The sequence below is a fragment of the Anabas testudineus genome, chromosome 2 (assembly GCF_900324465.2).
Source record: "Anabas testudineus chromosome 2, fAnaTes1.2, whole genome shotgun sequence".
NCBI classification, from domain to species: domain Eukaryota; kingdom Metazoa; phylum Chordata; class Actinopteri; order Anabantiformes; family Anabantidae; genus Anabas; species Anabas testudineus.
In genome coordinates, this window is record NC_046611.1 from 20,277,820 (window position 1) to 20,305,687 (window position 27,868).

General features: G+C 39.8%; 1 protein-coding gene across 2 annotated transcripts; it reads right to left on the reverse strand.

The window, feature by feature from the left end:
• Positions 1-6,453: 6,453 nt before the first annotated feature.
• Positions 6,454-27,107, reverse strand: cdh19 (cadherin 19, type 2). Of its 2 annotated transcripts, none has more exons than XM_026364431.1 (12): positions 26,961-27,107; positions 22,514-22,890; positions 22,082-22,376; positions 20,068-20,187; positions 18,156-18,323; positions 16,937-17,127; positions 14,087-14,340; positions 12,804-12,940; positions 12,436-12,557; positions 12,064-12,181; positions 10,209-10,460; positions 6,454-8,289 (listed from the first exon to the last, which is right to left on the reverse strand). In XM_026364431.1, exons 2-12 carry the CDS (start codon positions 22,757-22,759, stop codon positions 7,766-7,768), a joined length of 2,427 nt encoding a protein of 808 aa, XP_026220216.1. In that variant the 5' UTR covers positions 22,760-22,890; positions 26,961-27,107; the 3' UTR covers positions 6,454-7,765. The 2 variants fall into 2 exon arrangements, with proteins under 2 accessions (XP_026220216.1, XP_026220217.1); XM_026364432.1 differs by having other exon boundaries at positions 8,237-8,956.
• Positions 27,108-27,868: the final 761 nt, after the last annotated feature.

Below are 27,868 nucleotides of genomic sequence, written 5' to 3' on the forward strand. Positions count from 1 at the left end.
CTCTGCTGTCCACCTGTTCGCCTCTGACTCCACCATCTTGTCTACTCACCTGCACTCCGCCATCTTGTCTACTCACCTGCACTCTGCCATCTTGTCTACTCACCTGCACTCTGCCATCTTGTCTACTCACCTGCACTCTGCCATCTCGTCTACTCACCTGCACTCCGCCATCTCGTCTACTCACCTGCACTCCGCCATCTTGTCTACTCACCTGCACTCTGCCATCTTGTCTACTCACCTGCACTCTGCCATCTTGTCTACTCACCTGCACTCTGCCATCTTGTCTACTCACCTGCACTCTGCCATCTTGTCTACTCACCTGCACTCTGTCAGCCACCAGCTTTCCCGTCTCCACTCGCCTAACTGCTCGCGTGTGTGCATTTGACAGAGCTAACTTGCTAGCTTGCAAATGCAGTGTTAGCCACAGCAACTGGGGGTTGTGGCGTGAGGATAGTACCTCTGAGGGCGCCACTGGCTCTGGAGCAGGAGCAGCTCTAGTTAGCGGTGAGTAGCTGTGAGTGCTCATTTGGTCGTAACTAACTTTCTATCTTTGTATTCTGTTGAATTAAATCGTTATGTGTTTTATCTGTTTGACGTGGTTTGACAATGCTGTTTAACTAAATGTGCTAAAGCTCGTACTAGCTTAAGTGCTATTGGGTTTAAATAGCTTCTCATTTCAAAAGAGTACATAAAAACCGCACTAAATACATTTTTTGTTCAACTGTTGTATTTACAAAATAGTCTTCAATGATTACGACAATATTTGACTAAATAAATACGTTTTCATGACCTTGAAAAACTCCACAATCTTTTAATTCAAGCACCTCATCGATATCCTCTTTGCAACCTACACCTACACAGCAAGGGCAGCTCATTTATTTTGATTTTTCACCATGAATGCAAGGTTAGTTTAAAAAAGAAAAGTTCTTTCCCACAAATAAATGGCAAACAGGAAGCACAGTAAGTGGAAATATGAAGTACATTCAATGCCAGTGCTAGTGTTGACAGTGGCTGTGATGGGGCTTGAAGCGGAGCCTTTTGTTGAAAGATGACCTATCTACCATTCATAACACCACTCTGCTGCCTCTTGTGTTGCTCGCCATTCAGTTTTCATGAGCTGTGGTGAATTGCAGTCTGATTTGTCAAAGTAAATGGCAGGGCATGATTTCATGTTCATTTTATGTTGGAGTCAAAATGATGATTGGTGATTAGCTACAGGCTCACTAACTCCCCAATCACAGGGCAGCCTGTTCTGCTTTCCTCTAATTTTTAGAAGAAGTCAGTCGTGTTGCTAGTGCTTGGCAATGCCTGCTTCCTAGAGATGCATCAGCATTAGTATAACAAGCTGCAAATGCTTAACCTTAACTATATGAAGCACAGTTTCATGACAGTAAAGCTCCAGACAAACCTGAAGACTAGCTGAAGCCTGCAGTAGAAACACAAACTGAGTGACTGGTCAGTAATGACTGGGGTTCTGTCAGCACAAATCCTGCAAGAATGCCAATTGTTCTTGTACAAAACAAACATGGACAACGGCCAGCAGCAATCCCTCCCAAACCAGAAGTTGAACCTCTACAAGTTTTGATAATAATCCAGTTTTCCTATGGTATATCAAACTGTTTCAACAAACTGTGCCGTAAACAGGGTTGCACAGCTATTACACCCCAAAAAGCCGCCAATTAGACTCAACAAAACAAGTTTCCAAAGTTTCTGTCTATTATTATTTATTAATTTCGTTTCAAATGGTGGCAATCCCAAAGTCTCACTGCAATGAGCAAAAGCTCATTAATGGGCCAGAATAGTGAAAGCTTGCTTGAAATAACTTGCAGGAAATGTATTCTGTAAATCCTTAAAGTTTGCATAATCTTTTAACACATTCGCTGTCAGATTTGACTCCAGCACACACGCTGTGGTGATAGCAGCATGACTGCGTGTAAGAGTTCACACATGAAAGCTATTTCATCCCGTCTTAGTTTGCTTAAATATTATAGCCAAATGTTGGATCACTGGTTAATTAATAAATTTTAATGTATAACCATGCACAGATTCCTAGTTCAGTTGACAGATCTCCCTAAACCTATTAATATACTGGCAGATATCGGCGAGGTTTTTATTATTCTTTGCCTCACATGTGGTAAATTGTATATTGTGTTGTATTTAGCTTTGACATTGTCAGTAATTTTCATTATCTCATTATGTTCTTGCTTGCAGTCCTCCCCAGTTCAGAACTAGTCTGAGAAACATGAACCTATCCTGTGGTCTCATCAAAACTGTGCACACTGTGTGGCCATTTTTTGTTTCCTGATCAGTGTTCACTTGTGCAAATGAATTCTGGACATTTTGTGTGTGACGGGGTGGATGTTTTCATTACAATACTGTATAATGATAGGTATTATAATAATTGAATTATATTTCTCTGTCAGCCTCAATGTTCCAACATAAGAACAACATAGGAAACTTGGCAGTACATATTCCTTCATGGCTCTAGTATTATTCTAATCTTATCCAGGTTTCTGACTCTGTGGCTCCTTCACATTCCAGACAACCTCTATTTCTGTAGTGAGGTGCAAGCGTGTTCAGTGTCTGACATTAAAGTATGAACGTCTTGACTATGTTTTATGAGCCAACATTGTCTAAATGTAATCATGTTTTCTTATATTAGTACTGAAAGCACACAGTCAGCCCAACATAGGCCTGCACTAAAATTACTGAAACAATTTAGGTACACCTTAGCTCTACATGAAGAAGACTTAGTGCTTTCCTGGCAGGGATTATTGTAGTACATTATATCTGAAAGTTGAGTCATGGCAATCTGACTTCTTGTTAGTTTCAACAGTTTCACTACTCATCCAAGTAGCCTCCTCGGTCTGAGGAAGGTTTGTTAGGGAATCCAAAACACAAGTGACAAGAAAAAGTATGTGAACCTTGAATTTTGTTGTTTTCTGAATTCATTTGTCATAAAATGTGAACAAATATAATGTGCCCATCTGTTTTGTTCTGATTTTCATGTCTTTATTGAGAACAACCATAAAAAACTGGTAGTGTTATTGGAAAAAGTATGTGAATTAATGACTTAATGCAGAAAACCATGAAATTCCAGAGTTTCACATTCTTTTTCTTGCCACTGGATGTCTTCCAGGGTCTCCCCTGACCTAAATAGACTCATTAGGTGGACAACAGAGAAGTTGTAACAACTCCTTCAACCACTCATAACCCCAGACCCAGAATGGTTGAAAATATGGTCTCAGTCTTCCTGGTGATGAAAAGGCAGCATGGAAAATGAGAGACAGACTGTCTGAGACTTCCTTCCCTATTCGGAGAAAGATCACACTTGAACACTGACAACTTTTTTCACTCCCCTCAGACCACTGTTCCTCTGTGTTATTGTGTTCAAACGAGTGTCCTTTTTCCTACAGATGGAGGTACATGTTTTGAGGAGTTACCCCTCCCACGCCCTCCTCAGGTGTAGAGACTGCTTGGTATCTCCAATGTAGATCTCTGAATACTCTGCACTACTCTTATGTTTTATGCCCTTTTTCTACTGGTACACGGACAACAGGTATGTGGTGTTTTCCACTGGGCCTTCTTTAGCTTCTCGTACAGCAGCCATGTCTCAGACAGAGTCTCAGCTCTGTCTGTCGTCCTTCTGCTGGTTATTTACACTTTCTTCCCCCACTTAGGATATCCACAGGCCTCAAGAGCTGTCTTCATATGCTTGTCTTCTTTCTTCCTGGCTTCCACAGAGTTGGGGAGAGAGTTTTGATTAATCTAAGTGTGTGTTGCAGTGGATGGTGAGAGTCAAACAGCAAATACCGGTGCATAGGTTTCATTTAGATTTTTATTTTTAGGTTTCCACATCCTGATGTAACATGTCTTTACATTAGCTACATAGCTTTATTTGACTTGTCTCATCCTTGTTTCTCACAAGCTAAACATGTAACAAACAACCATTTGTCACCACGTGCCCTGTCCTCTCAACCTCTCACAAAGTTAAGCCTGCTAGCTTCATCCCTCTCTAAACACTGGCCAGAATACATCAGCCAGAACATTAAAACAATCTGTCTTTGTGTCCTTCTGCTTAAATAGAACCAAACACAAGTGTACCCAAGCATTTATGATTGTCGTCATGGCAGCGGTCCATCATTCCCATGACATCAAATATTGACTCTTGGGGCAACAAATAGTGGCGCTCCATTGGTAGATGTCAAAGGACTTACAAAGCAACAGTATGTGCTGTTGTGGGATTGGAACATGTTGGGTGTTCAGTGTTCCCAGATTATAAATCCCACTAACATTTTTCCCTACAACAAAAGGGATTGACATTGTGACTATTTTAACGTGCTGACTTTAGGATTTTTAACTCAAAGCTCAGCCTCACAGTGCTCTAGCATGGCTGTTCATTCTAATGTCAATATACTGTTTAGAAAAACAAAACATCAACATATTTAATCACTTAATGCTAACGGCAAATGGCATAATACATGTGTCACACATCCATCAAACTCAAACTCAAATTAATCTGCAAGCAAAATGTATTTTTCAGGATTAATTACACATTTGTGTTTTCTAAGATCGTTACAGAGCTGTTTCTCCACCATCCACAATTTGTTTTTTTGTTTTGTTCCAGCTGTGCAGCTCATTCAATTCTTTTCTTGCATAGTATAACCATTGGAGAATGATATCCATCAACAGCAGATTCAGCAATCAGCCATATTTAGTGTGCATGTTGTTTGGATTGAGTACATTTCATTTTGTCACTCTAAATATCTTAAAAACCTGTCTTACTGTCACTATGTTGTATGTGTTTGTTTATGTGCCTTTATGTACATAAGTCTACAGATATACATATATAGAAGTCATTCCACTGTCCATTAAAACCTTATGTTGGATGACAACTATTACACGCGTTGACACTATTGTGTCAGAATCATGTCCAGATCTTAATCTTCACACTGTATAATTATGTTCATTTTACTAAATTACACATGAATGATTTTTATCTCTCTACAGCCAAACCTTAAGGCATGCATGTTACTAATGATTTTCTTTTTTTTTTTAAAATGGCTCTCAAAATCCTTTCAGGCATCTTTTCAATCAACCCACTGTCTGCCAAATGAGAGCCCCCACTCAAAGACCCTCTAGTGAGCATTGTGGCACTCTGTGATGAGTTTGGCACTGGGTTTGAAAAGAAGAGCTGAATCTGTAACCTGTGCGGGAGAGCAGAGAGGACAGAGACAGTTGACTGAGTGAAATCCTTCACATTGCTATAATGGGTATAATTACACAAAGAAAAGGGCTGTTAGGTTAAATTACCCGTGATATTCACCATGGTTAATGACAGAAATTCCGAAGGTTAAACGACACCAGGAGCTGAATGACTTTTGACATTAAGGTACTATTGAAAAGGGAATTATAAGAGAGCCTTTATGGGCAAATCCAATACCCTACATGTTGGATTACAAAGATTGGTTTGAAAAGACTTTAGAAAAGCCTTTTTTGTGAACACCTGTGTCTTTAGAAACGATCGTGAGACAATGATTTAGTCTAACGAGCACTGGCTGGATAGATTGTTTCCCACAGTGGCAACTATTTGAAACTCGGTTGCACTGATGTTTGAAAATTTCCCAGCTGAGCGGTACACCTACTCATACAAGTAGCCACGGCAGAAAAGGTGAAGCTGAATAGAGCTGTGCAAGAAGTTCTTTCCCTCATATTTTCTCTTGCCTTTAGGTGTTTCAGTTACAGCATGACAAAGGAGGTTCGTACTGTACATGAAATCCATCAGTTTTTAACTCAGTGGGAGTTAAATTATCTGTGGTCCAAACACTGACCTTCACTAACAGCAAACAGCCCAATTAGTGGATGAGAAGGTCAAGGGGGCTGGACCTGATCACCATGCAATTATACCTCGAGTCACCCTGCAAGCAGCTGCCCCCACAGCTAACTGCAAGCGTGTAGTGTTTGCCGATAATTGTGTAAATGTCTGTGAAGAAAGGCGAGCCAGATGCTATATATTATGCACTTTTTTACAGGGCTCCAGATGTTGTGTTTCTGAAGAGTTTAACTTCCTTTATGCATTTCAAACTTTTTCTCCTCACTTAACCCTTCTTTGCTGGACGTCACCCATGTGCCCCGTCACTGCTGATCGGCAGATATGAGTAGTGTCTTGACTCTCCAGTGACTCAATAGAATGATCATATCTTACAGCATAGTCCATATGAAATACTTCATATTTAACACGTATCATTTTGTACAGTAGGACAAATCTTTGTGAGAATAAAGCTATTCAGTCATTTTTATATATCACAATGCACATATTAAGGGAAATTATTAATTTCATGATGTAAAATACAAATACACATATAGTACAAACTGTTATAAGCATAGAATAACAAATATGAACAGCAACATGATAATAACTAAATAATACTAATGATATTTCAGAAACTGGACATCTTGAATATACAGTAATAATAATCAAATTTTAACAACTGCTATAATTAAAGCATATTCATGTTTTATGTGCACAAAAATTAAATGCATCCCTGCTTACTCAACACCATCATTATGTCAGTGACAGTTAGTTAGTGAATGCAAAGGTTCATCCTATCAAAAAACTTTTGCATACATTATCTGTCTCGTGGATGGATTGCATTCTGGTCGCTGGCTGCTGCTGCACAAGCAATAAGAACTAACAGTGTACCTGTGCAATATAGTAATTGATTGTTGTGACTAATCCCAAAACGAATCCAATGAATTCTCTAACTTGCCACATTTGATTATAACTAGTTAAAGCTTAAGACCTAAAGGGACTAAGTTAAAGTTGCATCAGTGAATGATATTACAGATTACCCACTGGAAGCTACCTGCCAAGTAGAAAATAACTGCACAACCACCCGAGGGTTATTAAAATAAGGAGAGTGAATACTGGACCACAGTCATCACAGTTTATCAGTCATCCTAACTTAAAACAACTGCTGCTGTCTGCTTCATCATAACAAGGTGATGATGTGTCATGGTGTGACTTGTGGCATTAAGGCCAGGAAAAGGTCCTGGCTAAAAAATCTTTTAAAAGCAGAAAGGACACGACTTGCTGTGTCCGGAGTTATACTATATATACTGTACACGAGCTATATCATGTGACTTCCACTCATGCTATTCTTAAAAAGAACATACAATTTGCAATACAAAAGGTCACTTGTCAGTTTTTAGCCTTTGTACAAACGACAGCTGGTATTGTTCTTCAGGAGACATCCTACAGATCATCTCTCCTGGCTGCGAAACAGTGAATCTCACACTTTAATTGTAAGGCACTGGCACATGTTCTAATATAACCATCAATATGCAATGCCATATAGCTGTACATGTCCTCAGAATCCTGCGCTGTAGCTACAATATCGTAATATGAAGTTACGTGATCTCTATTTGAACAGGGATACAGTGTTTAAACAATTACAGCAAACAGAAATAGATACAGTTCCACAAAAACATGTTGACAATAGCTCGTTTTATTTGATACTTAACTTTATTTTAAAGTAAGAGGTCAACAATTTAGGAAATGCAGTAAAAGAAGCTAATAAAGATCAATTAGGTCAGTGCCCATATCCTCTAAAGCCAGACTAAAGATGGAGTTAGGCTACTGATTTTCCTTTAAGAGCAACTCTTAACATGACTTATCAAGTCTTCTTTCTGTCATGGTGACAAATTCACTGGCCTGGGCAAACATCAAAAAATAATAACAGCCATTTAAAATGAAAGAAATCCCTCAGAAGGTGGTATCCTCCTCTCCACTACCGTACCAGGGGCTAAGTTGCACTAAGTATGGTCTGGGAGTATTACAAACAGGTTGCTCTGTTAGAATCTCAAAGGTGGAAGACTCCAACGAGCTCAGGGAACCTGTGGGGGACCCTGACCCCTCGTATGTATAGGTTCTGAGGCAGTCAAATGGGGGGACATAAGGATCCTGATCAGCCTCAGCCAACCTGTCCAGAATAAACTGCCTGAAGACCTCGTCCTCAGGTCCGATGAGGTGTGACTCTCTGAGGGACATCCGTATGCTAGCCCTGACGTCCTCCTTCCGCAGTCTTCTCTGTCTCCTCCTGGGATGGGGGCGCAGCGGAACGACAGGCTGACGGAAGTCCAGGCCTTCTCCTCCACCCCCTGCTTCTCCATAATACAGCACCTTCTGTGACACCGTCTCAGGCAGCTCAAGCTCCTTCGCCACCACCTCCACCCCTCCCTGCTGTTTCCGCCTGTGTCTTCTCACCATCAGCATTAGAATAGACAGCACTGCAGACGCAACGCAGTAGGAGATCATTACAGATAAACACCAGGGCATGAGCTTAGTGAGGAAAAAAAGCAACTGGGGTGCCTGATGGAGCATGCACGTAGAATGTACAAGTGCACTGAAAAGAATAGCAGCCAGATTTGTTTTTCTGCAACTTGTTGTGGATGCAAAAATCAAAATGAAGTCGAATTAGGCTATAAATTATGTTTTTTAATTTAAGCTTGCACATAAAAAAAATGTTTTATTTGCTCCACATGGCACAGAATGCTAAAGGAGTGTTTATTTATTATGCCGTGTTTTCACTGGGTATTGTGCTCGACATCCGACACAATGTTAGCATAGCAGGTATTGTCATTAATCTTTCATGTGATGGGCACAGGGAGGACACAAAGCAGCCGAGGTCATAATAAAGCTCTTCACTATGCAAACCCATCAACGTCCCAAGATGGCATTGCTACTGATGTATTGCAACCAATACGCTCATTACCTGACATCATTGCTAGTATGCAAGCTTGCAGCATTTCGAAAGCGTGTGTTAAAGGCACGCCGGTGAGTTTTAAAATGGAAATTTAAACGAAAGTGAAAATTTGTTAATGAAGAATTCCACTGTTTAGCACACGTTTGTACTTGCCAAATGATGTGAGGTGGAACTGCTCTAGAACAGATCAGCTGGAAAAAGAACAACTTTTTTTTTACAATGAAACATCAGCGAGGCTGTTATTTGAATTTCTCCAAGAGTTTGATACGTTGGAGTTTCAGCCACTGGGTTAAGTAATAATAGATAACTAGCATCCAATAATGGAGTTTATATCCTCCAAAAATCCCAGTTTACATCATTAGTGAAACCCTTTGTGAATCCACAGTAAAAAAAAAAAAAACATGTTATCTCTCCAGTTCACTTCACTGTTATTGTAAAGTAACAAAACAAGCTACATTTACAACAAGAGTAATCTTGTTCAATCTGTCTTCTCATAGTCTTGCCAAAGATCTTCAGAGCAAGATCTTTGTTCAGACCTTTTATCAACTATTTAAAAACCTGAAAATGCCAAGATTCAGAAACGGCACCTCTGGAGGATTTGTAATTCTCCTGCCAAGTGTAATTTTCTTGGTTTTGGGAGAAAAGTATATGAAGGGTCTGTTTTTGGCCTGCTGCTTGCCTTATAGAGGTTGAAGGTGTCTGTTACTGACATAGTACATCGGTTGCTGATATATGATAACATTTCTGTATCTGAACAAATGTGTCGGGCTTGTCGAGCCCAAAAACTGACCTATGGTTACCAGAAGAATACCTGGATACATTAGTCAATAATATTGTTAAATAAAATGAATTGTATACAATCTTGTAACAGCAGCTAAAGCATTTAGCAACTAAGAACATTAAACATCTTCAATACATTTTGTTATTACTCATCATAAATAAAAGTATATAACTATATAAATGTTTGGGATTTAATATTTAAAACACGAATTAATGCGAATAAGAACAAGAATGATAAAAAACTTCCCAATAATCTCAGATAGCTTTGTTTGCTTGTCAGCTGATTTAGCTAAAGTTAAGAGTTTAGAAAGTGATACTACAGCAGCGTAAGTGTATACGTTTTTTTAGTTTTATGCATTCATTGTAATTATTTGAAATCCTGTTTTATTTATTGTTTTTGACTTTAATTATAATTATCAGTTTTGAGACTTGGTTTTGAGATTTAGATTTAATGTTCTAACCTTCATTTTTGATAGGAATGTTTTTTTTTAATGTTAAATTAAAATGTTTAATGTCAAAACCTCCTAGAGACTGAACTCCAAAGAATCCATAGCATTTCTTTATGTACTGTATATCATTGCCATTATGTATCATAGTTTGATATTCTTGACTAGGATGGGATGTGCTATGCTTGCCATGCTAACACTATGCTTACTTACTCACCTGTGAGTGTGACCAGACACACCACAAGTCCTAACAATGTTTGCAGGCTGACCCCCATAGACAGAGACAGGGCCTCTACCCCTCCTGTCGGACAATGACCGGCCGGCTGGCAGCTGCACACTCTGATGGTCAATGTGTTGGTGCTGGACAGAGCTGGAGAGCCGCTGTCTGTGATCACCACAGGCAGGAGGTACTGGGTTCGATCCTTGCGAGTGAAAGTACTCCTGCGTGCCATGATGCTGGCCGTATTGTCTAAAAGTCACGTTGAAAGGGAGAGGTACAATGTCAGGCTTTACAAAAAGTTCTGCTCTCTGTGTGCGTTAGGTGAATTCAATAATCAGATAAATAACAAGTGAAGTGGCTTATGTGATGTGATTTTTAAATACAGTGGGCTGTCTGAAAGTTACGCACCACGTTCAGTTTTAAGTAAATTAGATATTAGTAAAGTAAAGTAAATTCAGAAAATCTGCTTTAGTTTTGGGTGCACTTGAAATACTTCATCAACGCACTCGACATAAACTTTTTTGGGGAGTCAAATATGCCTTGTGGCATATGGAAATGTGTTTTATTAAAAGTGCTCCTTCTTGATTCATTATTCATTCCCTGGTTGCTGACTGGACTGTTGTGCTTGCCTGGTTAACCACCAATACACTGCACCAGCATATATTTCATTCTAACTTATTCAACACACCCAAACGTCCCTCTGCTGCGCAACAGTGTTTGTTTGATTTTTCTCTCATTATAAACTTTGTATAAAAGGTTCACTGCCCACTGAGTACAAGGCATATACGCTCTCCATTTACTTACTTCAACGGTTGTCAGAGATAGAAAACTACAACTTACTGAAGGATTTCAAGTCCTGAATGCACCAAAACACCTACAGTACTAATTAAAATTAAAATTCTTGTATCCATAAAAAAGTACACTGTCATTTTATCATTGTCGCACAGTTGCACAGTTACACAGCACTTTTTGTACATGTTGTAGTTCAGTCACTGCTCATAATCTTTATTCCAGCCAATAAACAGGGCTCTAAGTATGATTTCATCTAGTTTCATGCCAATAATTTGCAAGATGATTTATTTTGATACAAGAGGTATTGAGTCACTCTGCAACTGGTTCATTGCACTTTATAATGTAAATATTCAATTTGGATATTAAAAAAACTAATTTTTGGAGTTGCTTCACTGATAGGCCTGATCCAGATCTGGTCAAAGACCTCCCTCATAGCTAACTATGAACTATCTCCCAAAGAGTTTTAGTTTAGAGTTTTTCTCTGGTATTTAGCTTTTTACATTCAGAGCTACATCTGAGCTCTGCAGTAAGAAAGAAATAAGATATGTGACTTTTAATGTTGACATGCGCAGGCATGGTTTTTAATGGCTGTGCTTGAAATTAGCTTTCTTGCTGAGAGCTAGTTGAGAACTCCTATTGCCCACTTATGTTTGTTTCCCAAAAGCGAACCTAAAATTTAGCTTACAATAAAGATTAGAAACTGGATTCACAGATAGCCTGGTATTATGTTATCATAAAAAGGATATTTTCTGACTGAGGCTTAGATGAGTCTATGCATGGGCAGGAAACTAATTTCCCTTAAATCTTCTATGAATTATTTTCTTAAGCACACAAGAGTCTAGAGTATGTAGAAGAAGCTATTTCAGCTACAAGGCTGCATTCCTTTGCTGTATTTGATATGTCCTTTAATTCTCTAGGGTCTTGACCTTAAGATGTAGTGTCTTGAGATTAATTTTGTTGTGATTTGGTCCCATATGAAATTGAAAATTGAATATGCAATCATGAATGGGTTTACACCACCGCAGTATTTTGTGCGCCTTATTATCCAGCAGAATGTCACCTTGATTATCTCTGATGGTGAAGTTGGGATTGATGTGCTTTTCGGGGACCATGGAGAAGTAGAAGTGGTGTCCCTCCACAGGGTCATCTGGATCCACTGCACTAAGCAGCTGAATGACCTGCAAGAAATAAAGACCGGAAATATGAGCAACACATATAGACAAGCTACACATGAGCTGAATGGAGGACAGATGTGACACTTAGACTCTCGTTCAGCAGCCTGCAATGTTATGAATGTAAATCAGTAAATTAGTAGCAATGGAATATTAAAAATGGCGTACAGAATAAAAGAACACGTGAGAACCTGTGCCGTCCACATTGATGGAAATGTTGATAGTAAATCATAAAAATCAGCACATGATATTATACATACCTCTCCCGCCTGTGTCCCCTCACAGATATATGGCTGGTAATCTCTTGCAGGCCTCGGCACATTGTCGTTTATGTCCAGCACTTTGATGAACACCACCACAGAGGAGGATAAATGGTTCTGGGCTGCAGTAGTGAAGACAGACATTTGCTAGAGATCCACTGGGTGCATGTATCATAAATGCTTTGTAAGAGCTCTGTCAAAATAATACTTAAGACTGATAAATGTAACATCTTCTTTGATCATGACTGTTGCAAACACTCGAAAAAAAAAAAAAGGCGAGTGATGCTTCACTGCTTTCTCCAAACCAGACACTAGACTGCACAGTAAAAAATAGTAAGTGCAATATGCTGGTCATATGAAGACCTTACCTGTTTCCTTGGCTTCAACAGTCACATTGTGCCAGGTTGTAGTCTCTCGGTCCAAAGCTTTAGCAACAGTTAGAGTCCCATTGTTTGGGTCTATTTTGAAAGCTTTTGTGCTATCGCTTCTTTTGTCAATTGAATATCTGGAAGAGAAATCACAGAGACACACATTTAGCAGGCAAGATTGTTTGTCTGGGCAAACAAAACATTGGATTGCCACTGGGAAATTAATTAGGCAAACTGCTCAATTTTTTAATCTGTTGACAGATATCCAACAAGGAGAATATACACACAAACTAGTGTGAAAGGCGACAGCGACTGTGAAAACAAAGCTTCTCAGACAGAGGGCACATTTTTGTGTTGTTCTTTTAAGTGCAGATTATTTCAATTTTGCTATAAGTGAGGAAGTGTCCAATCATTTAGGAACAGTGACGCTGTGCTGTGATCAAACTGATTAGTCTCTTCACATTTTACAGGTGGTGCAGCTGCCATGACAGAAGTCACAGCTTTAAGACTTGTAAGGACCTGTAGACATAAAATTAAAATAATGCATAAGTATCAATACATTTTTTATTTAAAATATATTGTTATGTTGTAACTGCACCTTTTTTTCATTCCACTGTAACAATAGTTATTATAGCTGATTCTGTGAACCTCATAACAAAAGAGAAAATAAGCCAATTTGAACAAAGCTTAACTCAATCATATTTACTAGAACTGCAGAACCCTGTTAAATGTCAGCGTGAATTTATTAATCAATGAGACAATGTCACCAAAGGGACAGTAATAGACGCTATACTGAGGATGATATGCAGCTCCTGCCACTCTTAAGCTCTGCTGAGATGGACTACAGGCACCAGTGCTGCTGTCTCCTCTGCAACGTGCCCCACTTGCAAATTACTGAAAATCTCAATTCCATATGCTACCTGGTATGGTGCTTTATTACATTCCCACGTCTTAGCAACGTTGCTTTGTGATAATACCACAGCAATAGATAGAAAAGCCTCTGAGGTATAAAAAAAAAAATCGTCATGATTTATTCAGCAGGGCTCATTTCCTACTAAAGTAATAAGAGATAAATATGACCATGTACGGGGTATCCAGAGATCAAGGGTAAAAACGGATGCACCGAGGCAGTAACACTATTTGAAATGGGATGATTTTTCACCCCATGCAGGAAGCTGTCTAGGGATGTTCTTCTTCCACCAGCCTGGGTATCTACCTCGTCATTATCATGCTGGCAGTTAGGTGGCAGATGCCATTCTTCCTAGTTTAGACAATTCACATACCTGATGGGATTATTGACTGTGTCAGTGTCTCTGGCACTAACACTGCCTACTACAGTACCCACAGCGGCATTCTCAGGAACTTTCCACTCGTAGAGCGGTGAAAGAAAGACTGGAGGTTCATCCACATCCTCCACAAAAATCTTGAGTGATGTCTTGTCCGTGAATTCATCCAGAGGCAAAAACCGAGTGTCCACGTGATCATTAACGGCCTCTGCAGCCATGACAAAGCGTCTCTTCACCTCGAAGTCCAAAGGCTGCGGAGGAAGGAAACAACTCGTACAATTCATATTAATGCAGTGGCTGTTGAAAGCAGAAAATATCTTGTTCATCATCATTAAGAAAGCTTAAAGACTGATATCTTTTCAAATGCGCTTTGGCAACGTGTGCTTAAGACAGATGATTATTCCACTAAGAGCTGGACATGACTCAGACTGGATGTTTAAATTGTTTAGTCAATGTCAATAAGTTACCAGCTGTGAGCATGCACTTAAGTAATGCTGTGTTTTTGATTAACATTATGATGCCAGTAATAAGAAAACAGCATGCAAACCATTATAGTGTTCCCAAAATGATTTACAGACAGTCAATAATGTTTTCTTATTATCTCGACATCTAAATTTAAACCTCCTGTACCATGATAGAGAAGCATAAAATATGTAGGTTTGGTGCTCAAGTCTAAGAGCAAAAAACAAGTTACAATTATTAACTTTTGTAATGATTAATAACTGTTCAATGAATTCTGGATTAAGTCACTAATTAAAAAACTAAAAAACACACAAGTGTAACTTATCCAACTATTGACTCTTTGTGGGGCCTTTTTTGTACAGTCTGCTAGTAAAACAAAGCACTTTTCTTACAACTTAGATAATTATATTTATTTGCTTAGCTTTCTATCTTGTTTTCACCGTAAGTTTTCAGACAACCTGCAAATGAGCAATCCAGCAAGCAGCCCCCTTGTAAAACAGCAATTTGTCGTTTTTACAGTTTTTTTTTTCTTTTTTACACAAACAAAATATATAATGAATAGTTTTCTGTCTTGATAAGCTGTTTCTCGAAGTGATGCTGAAAAAAATAGTCCATGAAATTGTTACTTCCAGACTAGATTATTGTTATTCACTATTGATGGGATGATGGGTCCCAATAACTCCTTAAAAAGCCTCCAGAGTTCTGTCTGAACTTAGCAAGAGAGATCATATTTCTCCTACATCACCTTCGCTCCATTGGTTCCCTGTAAAATCCAGAACAGAGTTTAAAAAATTTCTCCTCACATATAAAGTCCTTAATAATCAAGCTCCATCATAACGTGCCTGCTTGCCTCTCCTCTTTCCACTCACCCCAACCAGTCGAGGCAGATGGTCGCCCACCACTAAAGGGAGTTTTTCCTCTCCGCGATATAATTCTGTATACAGTTATATTTTGTAAGGTCTTAAACCTTTCACTGTAAAATGCCTTGAGATGACTTCTGTTGTGATATGGTGCTATACAAAAACATTTAATTGAATTTAATTGAATTTTCTAAGTTCATACTTAAGTCTCAAACACGGGCTGCATCAATCTTCTCATCTAACTAGGCGAGGAGAAGATTCAGGCCACACTGATCATGTTTTAGCTGCCATTTCATGGGGTAACTTGGAGGTCAGTGTCTTGCCCGTGGACAAGGAGGAGACAGGAATTGAAACCTCTTAACCTGCAATTAGTGGACAAACCAGCTGCTTTACACAGTTAAAAAAAAGTCCTGCTTCAGATTCTCAAAAACACCTACTCTCTGGACCTGCACCGTTTTAGCTGCTTGTCATTATGTTGGCAGGCATCACTGCTAATTCAGGCCCGCAATTTTCCAACAACCTCCCAGTAGCTACTTGGCTGGTCTGGATGCCTGGCAATAGGGCATCACTGATGACAGTTATTACAAGTTCTTCACACTTTCCCTGAAACAAAACTGGCTGAATAATTAGGCTGTAATAAATTTCAGAGCTGATGTGCCATCATCACCCAACCAATTTACATTATCTGCTGTCACATCATAGCCTAGTATACACTAATATATTATGCACATGTGGGCCTAGACTACCCTATAGACCTGCCTTATGCAATTTACTGACATGTGTGTGACTATTCCACATGGAGTTTCCTGAAGCCTCCCATAACCTGAGCTCGTAGGGTAAAGGTGATCAGTTCTGATTTGCTTTGGGACTGAATTTTCCTTCTCCTCTTGTATTGGTTGACATGGATCACACACTGCTCTCTATGCTTGAGATGAGGCAGTTCTTACTTTAACCAATCTTAAGTGACAACCCTACAATCTCTTACCCTTTATAGGTTCCTGGAACTATTAACATAGTCCACATATTTCCCTGACCTTAATCCAGAGCTGAGTGCCTGAATGCAACCATAACAATCTTAATATTGTTGGAGTCACAAAACTAATTAACAAAAAAAAAAAAAAAATGTTGGCTGAGGTCAGTGAAAACAAAATCAGAAACTGAACTCAGGGGTGAAGATCACTTCTGGCTCTCTAAGTTCCTGCACTGGAAACACAGTGCCAAGCTGTCGAACTGTTAACTATAACTAATAATGTTGATGCTGCTACAGTCGTGTCTAGCAGCTGTCAGTGTGTGTGTATGCTCACATGTTTACTGTAAAATGCCAGGACATGTTGCCACTCTCACTATAATGGTAATTAAATCTTAAACAGCTCTAATTTAACAGGAGACCATTACAGAATGTTTGTCTATGCTCACCCATACTCTGATTTCTGGCTGGACTACTGCCCTTGAAACATCATTAAAATTGAAATTAGGAATGTAGTAGAAATATATTTCCACTAAATTCAGTGAGATATGTATTCACCTTGGCTAGCACAAGCACTCCCTCCTGCGACACTGGGTCTGTTTTGATGATAAAAGTGGAGCTTTCCTCCAGATCATCCTCCAGACTGTAGGTCATTCTGGCATTAATGCCAATGTCTCCATCTTCTGCCATAATCCTGCCCACCGTCGTGCCCACAGCTGCATTTTCCGAGACAACAAAGGTGTACAGATCTGAAAAAAACAAAGGTGTTTCCTGCATTATCCTGCAAAATCACATGTTGGAATAGAAAATCAAAAGGAATGCAAAATCTGGATTTTACAAGACGTGTACTTTTTGACAGGGCGTAATGATGAATTCTCAAATAGAGAAAAAACAACAATGCTTCTTCACTGTATCTGACCATGAATTGTTAATAGCAAGTCAAGAGACTCTGCTAAGGTGACTAAAGCAATAAGTAGGGAGAGCATTGTGATGGAGGGTCAGTTTGTGTGAGACGCAGATTTATTTTGTAATTCTAAAAAGATGATGAAAAATACGATCGTGTCTTTGAGCAACGACATTTGGATTGCTGCCACAACTCAACAGGCATCTAGCTGCCCCCGAAAACAATTCCTGCTGATAATCATTTGCAATAATGTGACAAAACAGAGGGTACAGTTCAAAGTGAAGTGTGGCCATACAATATTTATCAGACCCGAGCATAGAAGTCACAGAATACAGTAACACCTCCATGAATGAGACATTAATAGTTAAAAGCATCATCCTCTGTCTCATTGCTACAAAATTGATTTCTTCCTAGGGCCTTAATTTAGTGAGGTTTATTGCTGAGAGGGTAGGTTTGTTTCCAAAGGTCATGACAAATGTCCTTTCATGTGTGAATGATTAAATTCATCCAATACGACGACGCATGCACACGTGCACCCTCAGATGAACAGAATATCCCCACCTCCTCTTCACTCTTTCTTTCTTTCCCTCTATCCTCCTGTCTTTCTCTCTCTCATTCTTTCACTGTCTCCTTTTAATTTTGGCTGCCGGCTGAATAACAAGACGTGTACAGCCGAGCGCGGCACCAGCAGCACAAACCACCCACCCGGACCGGAGAAGTGTGATCAAATAAAAACTTCTTAGGTATAATATTAAACGTGTCCTCGATGTCTGCAACACTTTGTACTCTTTCATTGATTCCCTGAGTGTGTATGTGTGTGTGTGTGTGTGTAGCCTGGTGTTTGCATCATTGTGACTCATATAAGTGACTCACGGTGCTGGAATGTGGGTCCATTGTCGTTGACATCAGTCAGAATGACAGTGACTGTGGTGGAGGAGGAGTAGCCGCCACTGAGGCCCAGCATATCTTTCACTTGCACCACCACCAGGTACTGCTCCCTGGCCTCGCGGTCCATGTTTGGCCAAGACGTTACAATAATCCCTGCAGGTGGAAGAGACAGATAGATGGTGGGTAGACAAGATAGGAGTCAGGTTCATTAAAACAGCATCAAGAATATCTGCAGGTGGTTTTCTATTCTGTTTTAACACAATATAAATGAACAAACCTTGGACCAAGTAGCCTTTGATTATTGTGACGCAGTCAAACTACACCCGTCTGTAAAGTTAATCAATACTCCTATAAAATATTAAAAGGGCTTTCCGTCTCCACATTGCCCGCAGTCTCGCCAAAGTGGAGACTGTGGGCAACAGTAAGCGGATCTGAATTAAAGTGGCCACATTATGCCAATTGGTTTTAATTTTATTTAGGGGCTCCACTGATACAATCATAAGATATTCAAGTTTAAAAAGTGCAAAAACGTACTATAGCCTCTTTATGATGTCCTTGAGCCTGAAAAGGCTCCTGTGGGTTTGCTCTGATTGGCCAGCTTGTGGATGTTTTCCTTTGGGCCGAGCTATGTCTAGTTGGACCAGTAACAACCAAGCTGTAAATCCTGCTGTATACTGGGGCAGCTTATGAAAACAGAAAACATTGTTGCTGTTTTGTTTGTTTTTTTGTTTTTTTTTGGGGAAAAATCCAAATCCATGTCTTGCAGTCTCCAAGCTTTTTCTCGCCAGTGTATCTAACATCTGAACATAAAAAGAACATAGTATCAGACCCCTTTAAGTGAATTAGAGTAGCTAATTTATAAATGCCCAGTGACTAATCATGACTTCAGCTTTTCTTCAGCCACTTGACTTATAGGATCTTGCAGAGCTTTTAAAGCTTGGTGAAGTAACAATGCCAAAAAACATCTGCTTTTAAGGATAATGCTGGTGTTTTCCTTACTTTTCACAAAATCTTTTAATCCTACTGAAAAATGACAGATAACCCACAAAACAAGGCTAAATAATTAAATCTAAATATTGTTTTTGGGGATTACTTTTAGCTACAGATTAATACACATTGACATATTGTATATTTGGAGTATGTCGGGTCATCAGGTCTGTAAAAATAGAACTGAAAACAAACTACAGCTTAGTAGCTAAGTTCTCAACTTTTTCTTATGTCCTTAAAATCCACTTCAAATACCTTAACTTCATCATAATGAATTTGTTAATTTAGTTTCTTAGTTTTTTTCGGTCCTCGGTTACACAGACAATATGAGATTTTTTAATGCAGTTTGCTGGCAGTGAGAAAACGATAGAATAGCAGAGATCTACCAAAGATATTCTCATGAGTTAACTGAGGCAATGAACTATGACATGTAGTGGTCCGATGTCATGTGCTAACCACTACTCAGTGAAAACTAACAATTGTTTCCATACAAACGGTAGCTCTTCACAGCTCAGGTCAAGAACATGTGTGGGAAGTGTAACTGACTTCTGAATCAGATATTTGGTGTAGTCAGTCCCGGTGGCCTACAAAGTAGCTAAATATTGTCAACAGTTGTTTTAAGAGCTAGCGTTGTCAGGGGATTTCTGCTCACAGTTTTCACAGTGAGAAGAAGTGTCTGACTTGTCAAAAGTAAGTAGGACCAGAGGGACACAGCCAAAAGACAAAACAGTTTCCTATCTCAGCATGCTCAAATTGGAGACATGTGAATCCATCTGTCTTTTTTAAGCACACTTGTTATAAATTTAAGCATTATTTCTGTACAGTCAAATCTCTAGAGTGTGCTTCGCCTCCAGTGATTAACAACCAAAGCAGAGTTCAACCTAAGCGCCTCTGTGGCTGTCAGAGATACCTGTCTTTGGCTCCACAGAGAAGTAGGGCTCCCCCTGCAGGATGGAGTAGATGAGCTTGGCGTTGTTTCCAAACAAAGGATCATCAGCATCTGTGGCTGCCACTTGGGCCACTGTGGTCCCTGTAGGGGGGTTGGGGGGGGGGGGCGGCAGATCACACAGTGAGAGTTAGCTCAGGCAGCAGTTCCAGTCGACAGGGAAATAAAGTGATTATGCCACAGTCCTGCAGGGCCTGTCTGTCTGGCTCAGGGGGGGAGCAGTGGAAATGGAAGAGAAGGGGGGAGGTGAGGTTGAGGTAGGGTAAGAGGAGGGATGTTGACAAAGTGGCAATGGTGTGGGAGGTGCAGGAGGGGAGGGGAGGGGAGGGGAGGAATTGTGGCCGTCCACAACACAGTAAGACTGTGCAGGTGTGTGTGACAGCCTCTCCAGCCCTATAGCGACATCTCTCTATCCACCTGCTCCTCCTTTTCTGTCCTTCGTGCTCCTGATTCAGTTCCACCTCCATTTTACACACTTACTACCCATTTCTCCCCTGACCATATCATTCTCCTCACCTTGCTCTCTACAGTATCTTTCTCCCCTGTCATCTTCTTGTCTCTTATTCTTTTTCCCCCAGAAGGAGCTCTGTCTCCCACACGGGCCGGGATTTACTGCAGCATTTCTTACTTTCCAATGACCACAATCCAACCTTTCTCCCTCACTCTCTCTTCTTAATCCTATGTATTATGACTCATCACTAGTGCAATTTTATGCTACAAAAAGCAGATTAAGTATAAATTGAGATGGTATTGCTGGTGGTACGAAAGGGGCAGTGTTTATAATAAAGTTATTTAAGTAATGTATCCATAAAGGCATCCAAGCTGTGATAGCGACTCTAATACCTTTTACTTCCTGAATGAGGACAGATGACAGACATTCATATAACCTCCCCTCGGCTCCTGCACCTCCCCAACTTATGCCACTTTCATCATCTTCAGTGAAGATTTAAGTTAAGAAGATTCATTTGAAAAGCATATCAAAGAAACCATAGATAACTTTTATTTGTACACACACACACACACACACACAAACAATCATGCTTTTATGTCTAAAATTTGAAAAATGTAATTTCCTGGAGGACACACCGATCTTATTGGCACAGACCTGGCTGTTGAATAATGCTATTGTTTTAAAAGATAGGTCATCTAATTCGAAATCCTACGTAGCTTTAAAGCAAATCATTATAGAGTCCGTTCATTGTCTTAAAAAACTGAGGAAGGTTGTTTTAAAAAGGCTGTATTTGGGTGAAACTGTGAATTGTGCTAAATACTAACATACGCATGTTAACATGCTCCTGTTTAGTACAACATGGTAAGCATCTTAAAACACAAAGTGATGGGAATGTTGGGGGTTTTGTAGAGAACTGATCTCTAGTATGAATGATACTTATACAAAGTCTTTTGGGTATCGATACTTCTGTCAGTGGGCTGGATCCATGGCATGCTAACACACAGGTCCTGAGCAGTACTGCACTATTTGCATATCTGCTGCTCCTGTGCCCAGTGATGATGCCTTTGGTTCAGAGGAATTTGCATAGTGAACATTAGTTATATAGGTTACCAGTGAAAACTGTCTTGTGGTTAAATATTGAGAAGTGAGAAGTCAAAAGAGATGCCTCATGTTTGGCAAATGATTTGGTTGTAATTAAAATATATCCAGTAGTAGTCTGTTAATAATTGATGTGAAAGAAGAGAGGGTGAAATAAACAAGCTCCCAAAAAGCTTATTGCAACCTTTCAACCAACACGGTTTTTATCAGGCAAACATTCATGTAAACAAGAAACAAGCTACAACAGACGATGACAACCCCGCCCGCAAGTGATAGAATTATTGAAAAGATAGGTCATATATGCTGTTTTTCTTCTTCTTCTTTTTAAGTAATCTGCGTGAACCGGGGCTTTAAATTTCATTATGGCTGTCTGTATTTTCAACTCTTAGTATTAGAGGAATTCTTTCTTCTTATCTTTCACAAACATACCAGTTGGACACATCTCTGGGATGCTGGACACATACGGTTCGTTCTGGAACTGGGGAACATTGTCATTGATGTCCTGGACCTTGATGATAAACTCAGACTGGGGCTCTTCGGGTTCGTTGGACCTCCTGTTGATAGCCTGGGCTTGAAGGACATAAAAAGCCTTTTCCTCGCGGTCAAGCTTCTTCAGGGTCCGGATCTCACCGGTAAATTCATTTATCTCAAACACATCTCCGGCTCCTTCTCCTGATAAAATATACTTGATAGAAAACTCGCCCCGATCAGAATCAGATCTGAGCTGCAAAAACAAGAAGGGGGGGCGTTATGGAGACTTGATTTTTTTAAACATGTTCTTCAGATGTTACTAGAAAACATGCATTTTCACAGTGAAGTACCGTATCAAGGACATGGAAGACATTCAATCTGTGCTGGTACCTGGCCAATAACACGAGGAGTGGGATCTTCCTCAGGGACAAACAGCTGTTTCCAGATCCAGCCTCTCTTCAGGCGACGGTGCAGATGAGTGGACCCCTGGGCCAATTGTTGGATTTCCAGGCCCTGAGTACCTCTCATATCACTCAGCACCCCGCCAGGAATCATAGAAAAGACTGCCACCATGACCAAAACACTCGCTGTGCTCATTTTTACTGTCCATCCATGCATTTCCTCTGCACTTCCCATGGATAGTGGACAGATAGAGGTGTCACTGGTCCAGTGCTACCAATTCTTCATTCAGCAGTGCAGCAATTCATGATCCCGGCAATGCTGTATCCAACCTTGTTATGATGTGCTTTATATGCATGCTCATGTCTCTGAAACAAAAGTTAACAATTTAATTAAGGGCTGCGGTGAGAAATTTCCAAGAGTGCAAGAGATTGCGAAATGATGAAATTGAAATTTGTAGTCGTGTTGTAAAATGCTAAAAAAAATAAATAAATAAATAACACAAACGCTATTAATACGAGTGGAGTACAGCAGCGTTGATATAATAACGTTACATCATTAAATTATACAGAAGGTGACAACCAGTGTCAGATATGTGGTATTATGTATATGTATATATTACACAAGCAAACAACAAGAAAGTCAGAGCAGAATTACATTTTACCACAAAAAGACAAATCCTTTGTTTGAGCTCTCCTTCTTTGTTTTGCATCCTGTGGTCCTGCAGAGGCAGCTGAAAACAGCCCTCTGTTTTGAATGCAGACAAGGCCCCGTATTGTGTTTCATCAAGGGGGGGCAGGGCATGAGCATCATTCCTTAAGCATGACACTGCACTCTGCAGCTGACTAATGAAGACTTCTAATTAGATCAATGTCTCCCCAGACATGGAAAACAGAGACGCACATGCCTCTGACAAACTATGAGTTGAATCGATGCGCCAATTATAATGTGCACCAAGCTCAGGTTCAAGAGTGTAAGGACAATGAAAGTCAGACAAGACAGCAAATTAGTCAGGCCCACACAAATACAATATGTTGCAGTGACCATCCCAAGTACAGTTAGCAGACCTAAAGTTCAACAAATTCTTCAATTTCCAGTAGACACACGCTTTAGTTGTGGTTCAATTTGAAATTACTTTAGGAAAAGCACACCAGCGTCTGTCATAGCTAGAGGTTTTATCTTTTTGAGTTGTCTGTCTACCTTATTGTTGTGAACACGATCAGGGAATTTCTTCAAATTTGCCAAAATGCCCTCTTGAACTCAGGAATGCACTGCTTCGTTTTTTTTTTTTTTCCATAGCATAGTGTAAGTGTACGGCTTACAAGCGTCTTCATTTTGAAAAGCAAAACAAATGAATTGTATGGGCATGAAACACTGAACTTAACTTTATACTGTTCTCTAGTCAAGCAGCAAACCATATGCTCGCTGGGATCAGGTATTATTAAGAGTTAGAAATCACGACAGCCATAATTCTAAATCTTTTTAATAGAGTTTTTCTGACACTGTAACATCAGCACATAACATATAGAGTCCCAGAATGTGGGCGCTTTAATCCAAAGTGCACAGAAACACAAGTGCTTGCTTTTAAGCATGGATGGTCTCAGTGGAAATTTAAAATATATATAGCAGGAAGTTGTTTCAGCAGTTACAGTAGTTGCAGTATTAGTGCTTTAACAGCTCATAATGTTCATGTTTAATCTTGTAAAAGTAAATTAGCTGTCAAGACCCATTTGTAATGAGCTGGTAAAATCAATTACTGATACAGGCTTTCCTTTCTGAAATTCAATTTCGATATAGAATGTGAAGAGAATATGAGTTTGTGCTTATGTATGTCTTTACAGGCCGTAGTCATATCTCCGAGCATTGTGGAGTGACATTCCAATTAGTGGCCAGTGAATCGTGAGCTGTTATGGTCTTTCATAGGGTGGCTAAGCACGCGCCCAAACTGAGCGCCTTGAGCCAAAACGAGACAACAGCCCTCAATGATGTTACTCTGAGCAACTGCTCAGCTGCCAACATGCCAAGAAGTCTGCTTAAAAAATCATCCTGGGGGTATCAGACTTATCTGATGTGGCTGGAATAGTGCACAGGTCAACAGATGTTTAGGTGCCAATTTAACAAGATGGGCCTTACAAGAAATAAGTGATGAAATTCTAGGAAACTAATGGGTATGACAAAAAAAAAAAAACCCTAGCTCCAGGTCTGTAAATAGCAAAGGTGTTAGGGAGGAGGTAAAACACAAGTCCGTGTGTGACAGCTGTGTTGATAGTGCTTGATAATAATGGCGACCCTGCCAAAGTCTCAAGTAACACATCCAGTGAAAGATCCACTTAATAGGAACCCTTCAAAATACAATCAGTTATCACTTCCAAGTGTATATAGGCAAAATGAAGAGACGCTAAAAATATAAAGAGCCATTATCGAGCTATACGGTCAGTTTTTTCCTTTCAAAAGAAACTCTCATTTCTACACGACACGCAGTACATGCAGAGTGCCCTGTGGTTGACAGCCATTCATTACCTCTAATAGGCCTTCCTCCCATTTCCAGCAGACCTCCTGTAGCCTGTATGTACAGTACGCTACTCTACCACATGATAGAATGACAATGAGCTGCAGTCTCACAATGTTAAGCACTAGATGCGCCGAGACCGTCACATTATTTTCCTATATGGTGATGTGTTCTAGCTAATAAAATGTCACTCTGTTGTAGTAATGGTTCCGGGATGCTATTAAAATGTGTCTAATGTGCCAACGCAAATGTTGAAATGCGGCATTAACGGAAGAGCTGCTTCGACTTGACATCGCCGATGACACGTCAGCATCGATATGTACCACTGACATCGACTTCTGAGGAAGTTCGTGTGAGGTTATTTTATCTTTTCATTGCACTTAATTATGTTGTTTTTCATGCATCAGTCTCCTGACGTTTATATAATTGCTAAAAAAAAAAAAAAAAAAAGTGGAAAATATCTGAGATCGTGTAAAGCTAAAATGTGACAATGGGTCTAAATATAAACTCAGATCTCTCATTTAAATACAGTTATTTGCAGTCTTGAAAAAAACTGAATCCATCTGTTAAGTCTTGCTTCTTTAAAATCACCCTTCCAAGTCAAAATGTGCTTAATTGGTCATTTGGGAGCCTATCATGGGACTTGTTGTTTACTGTTCAGCTCTGTAAAGCCAATAACGCTGTCATGTAGTTTACGTTTCCTAATTCAGGATCTCAAACGAGTCCAGAGACCGAGCTAGAACAACAGGGGGAATGTCAAGCCATCATGTACTTGTTAGCAAGTAATTTGTTTGATTTTGTTATGTGCACGAGTGGAAATCATTGCTGTTTAGCAAAGTGTCAGGAATTTTCCGCTGACATTTATCAGCGGTAGCACAACACCCTATTATCTGTCTCCTTTCTCTTCTGTTGAAAACAATTAACTGATGCTTAAAGAAGGTGACAAAAGAAGTAAACCGCAGAAAATTAGATATCAACTGTTAATTATGGTGTTAAAAAAAGAGTTTGTAATAAAAGTTTCAGAATAACTTCCAATTGTCTGTATGGTGTGGGGGTAACATCGCTGTCCTCCATGTCGGAGACTGGGATTTGAATCCTAGATGTGGTCTACCTTAGGCAAGACCTCCTTATGCGTACCCTGCCTGTACTTTGTACCTCACTCAAGTTGCTTTGGGTAAAAACGTCTGCTAAATGACTAAATGTATGTAAATGTAAATATCTGATATTCTGAGAGTACCCAACAACTACGACACAACATTTTAAAGGTAGAGCTGAGTGTCCACTGTCATGTTTACTCCCACAGTCCATTCAAGTCTTGTTGCCCGTGAGCCCACAGCTGCTTAGAGACTGTCATTGTAACGGTGTTAGCAGTTTCCAGACGTCCTATTGTCTTACCAAGGTTTTCTGCAGTGGCAGATGTTTTTTGTGCGTTAGTTGTTACTGTCCTTGAATAACTGAACCAAAAATAATGGATAAGATAAGTTATTTCCGCGCAAGCATGTCTGAAATTCTCTGACTGAAGAAAGGTCACAGAAACTCATCATTATGCCACAGTTTGAATAATATCCCGTTTTCAAAGGTGGAATACTTTGACAGCTCATGTTTTGTCGCAGAGTCATTGTACAGGTCAGTGACTCAATAAGAGAAGAAAACACTTCTCTTATTTATTTCAATGGAGCATCTTTCAGATTAACTATGTGGAGACCCCAAAAAGTCTACTTGGTAAAAGGCTTTTCACACTGACCCTAATTTGTTACTTACTCGCGTTTTAAAATGTGTGTATACCTATTAAAAATATAATTGCTGCCTAAATGCTAGCATCTAACTTGAAACATGCTGAGTCCTACGTTGAAAATGTACTCCACTGTACATAATAATAAACGTTGAGGCAAAAGATCACTTGTTATATGATGCCGTCACCACACCCACCTGTTTGCGTTATTCTGCCGTCCCTCAAGCCAATTGCCACCATCCGCTGTCAAGAGAGATCATCATAGGGTGTAAGAAACCACAAGCTGCTTAACTAAAAACCCTGGTACTGGAAAGCAATTGAGCCACCACAATAGCAGAAGCAAATGTGCGTGGCTCTCACAATGCGTAATCCCCTCTGCTGACGACCTCCCCTTTCTTCTTCTTCTTCTCCTCTTTTCTGTGCTCCTCAAACTTCCCGGGGAAGAACAAACACAGGCTCTATTGTCTGAGACTCACATCTGAACAGTGCAGAACACTCAGGGCCTTCATCGCCATGCAAATAGTCACAGCCCCGACTTACAAATGGATTTCTATCCATTTGCCCTCCCTGCTCTTTTCTTTCCATTTTTGTGAACAATCCAGCGCCTATTAGAGCCGGACTGAAACATGGAGGGGATGGTAATTCATCCACTGTAGCGCCACTATTTCTGCTCATGATAGTACTGCAACAGTCTGTTTTTTTGACATTCAGGCTGTTGTTTTGTGTGTTCCTCGTCCTAAGATGGTAACATTTAAAAAATGAACTGTCATGACACCCAGTTGCGAAATCTGTCCGGATATTGTTTGTTGGACACATTTTTCCAGTTGTTTATATGTCATGTAAAACATGGACTCGTAGCCATTGCTGCCAAATTTTTAGGTGACCCCACACAAGTGGAAAACAAGCCTAATACAAGTACAATTGTGCACCCCTGAGTGAATTAGTCAGTTATTTCTAAGCTAATTATCTGCAGATATTTGTAACACATATGTTTAATCATAAACACTTTTATATGAGATATTGTTAAACACTGTGATATTTTTGATGACTCATCTTGAACTCGTGAGTTTGAATGTCAGCTGGCAAAAACCTTTTCTCAACTAAA

Excerpts from the sequence above, each read along its gene's own strand:
- cdh19 (XM_026364431.1), bottom strand. The coding sequence starts at position 22,759 with ATGGGAAGTGCAGAGGAAATGCATGGATGGACAGTAAAAATGAGCACA. Across the intron at positions 20,188-22,081 it reads CCCAGAGATGTGTCCAACTG|GGACCACAGTGGCCCAAGTG; the intron begins GTATGTTTGTGA and ends ACCCCCCTACAG. Across the intron at positions 12,182-12,435 it reads AGGGGACACAGGCGGGAGAG|GTCATTCAGCTGCTTAGTGC; the intron begins GTATGTATAATA and ends TATTTCTTGCAG.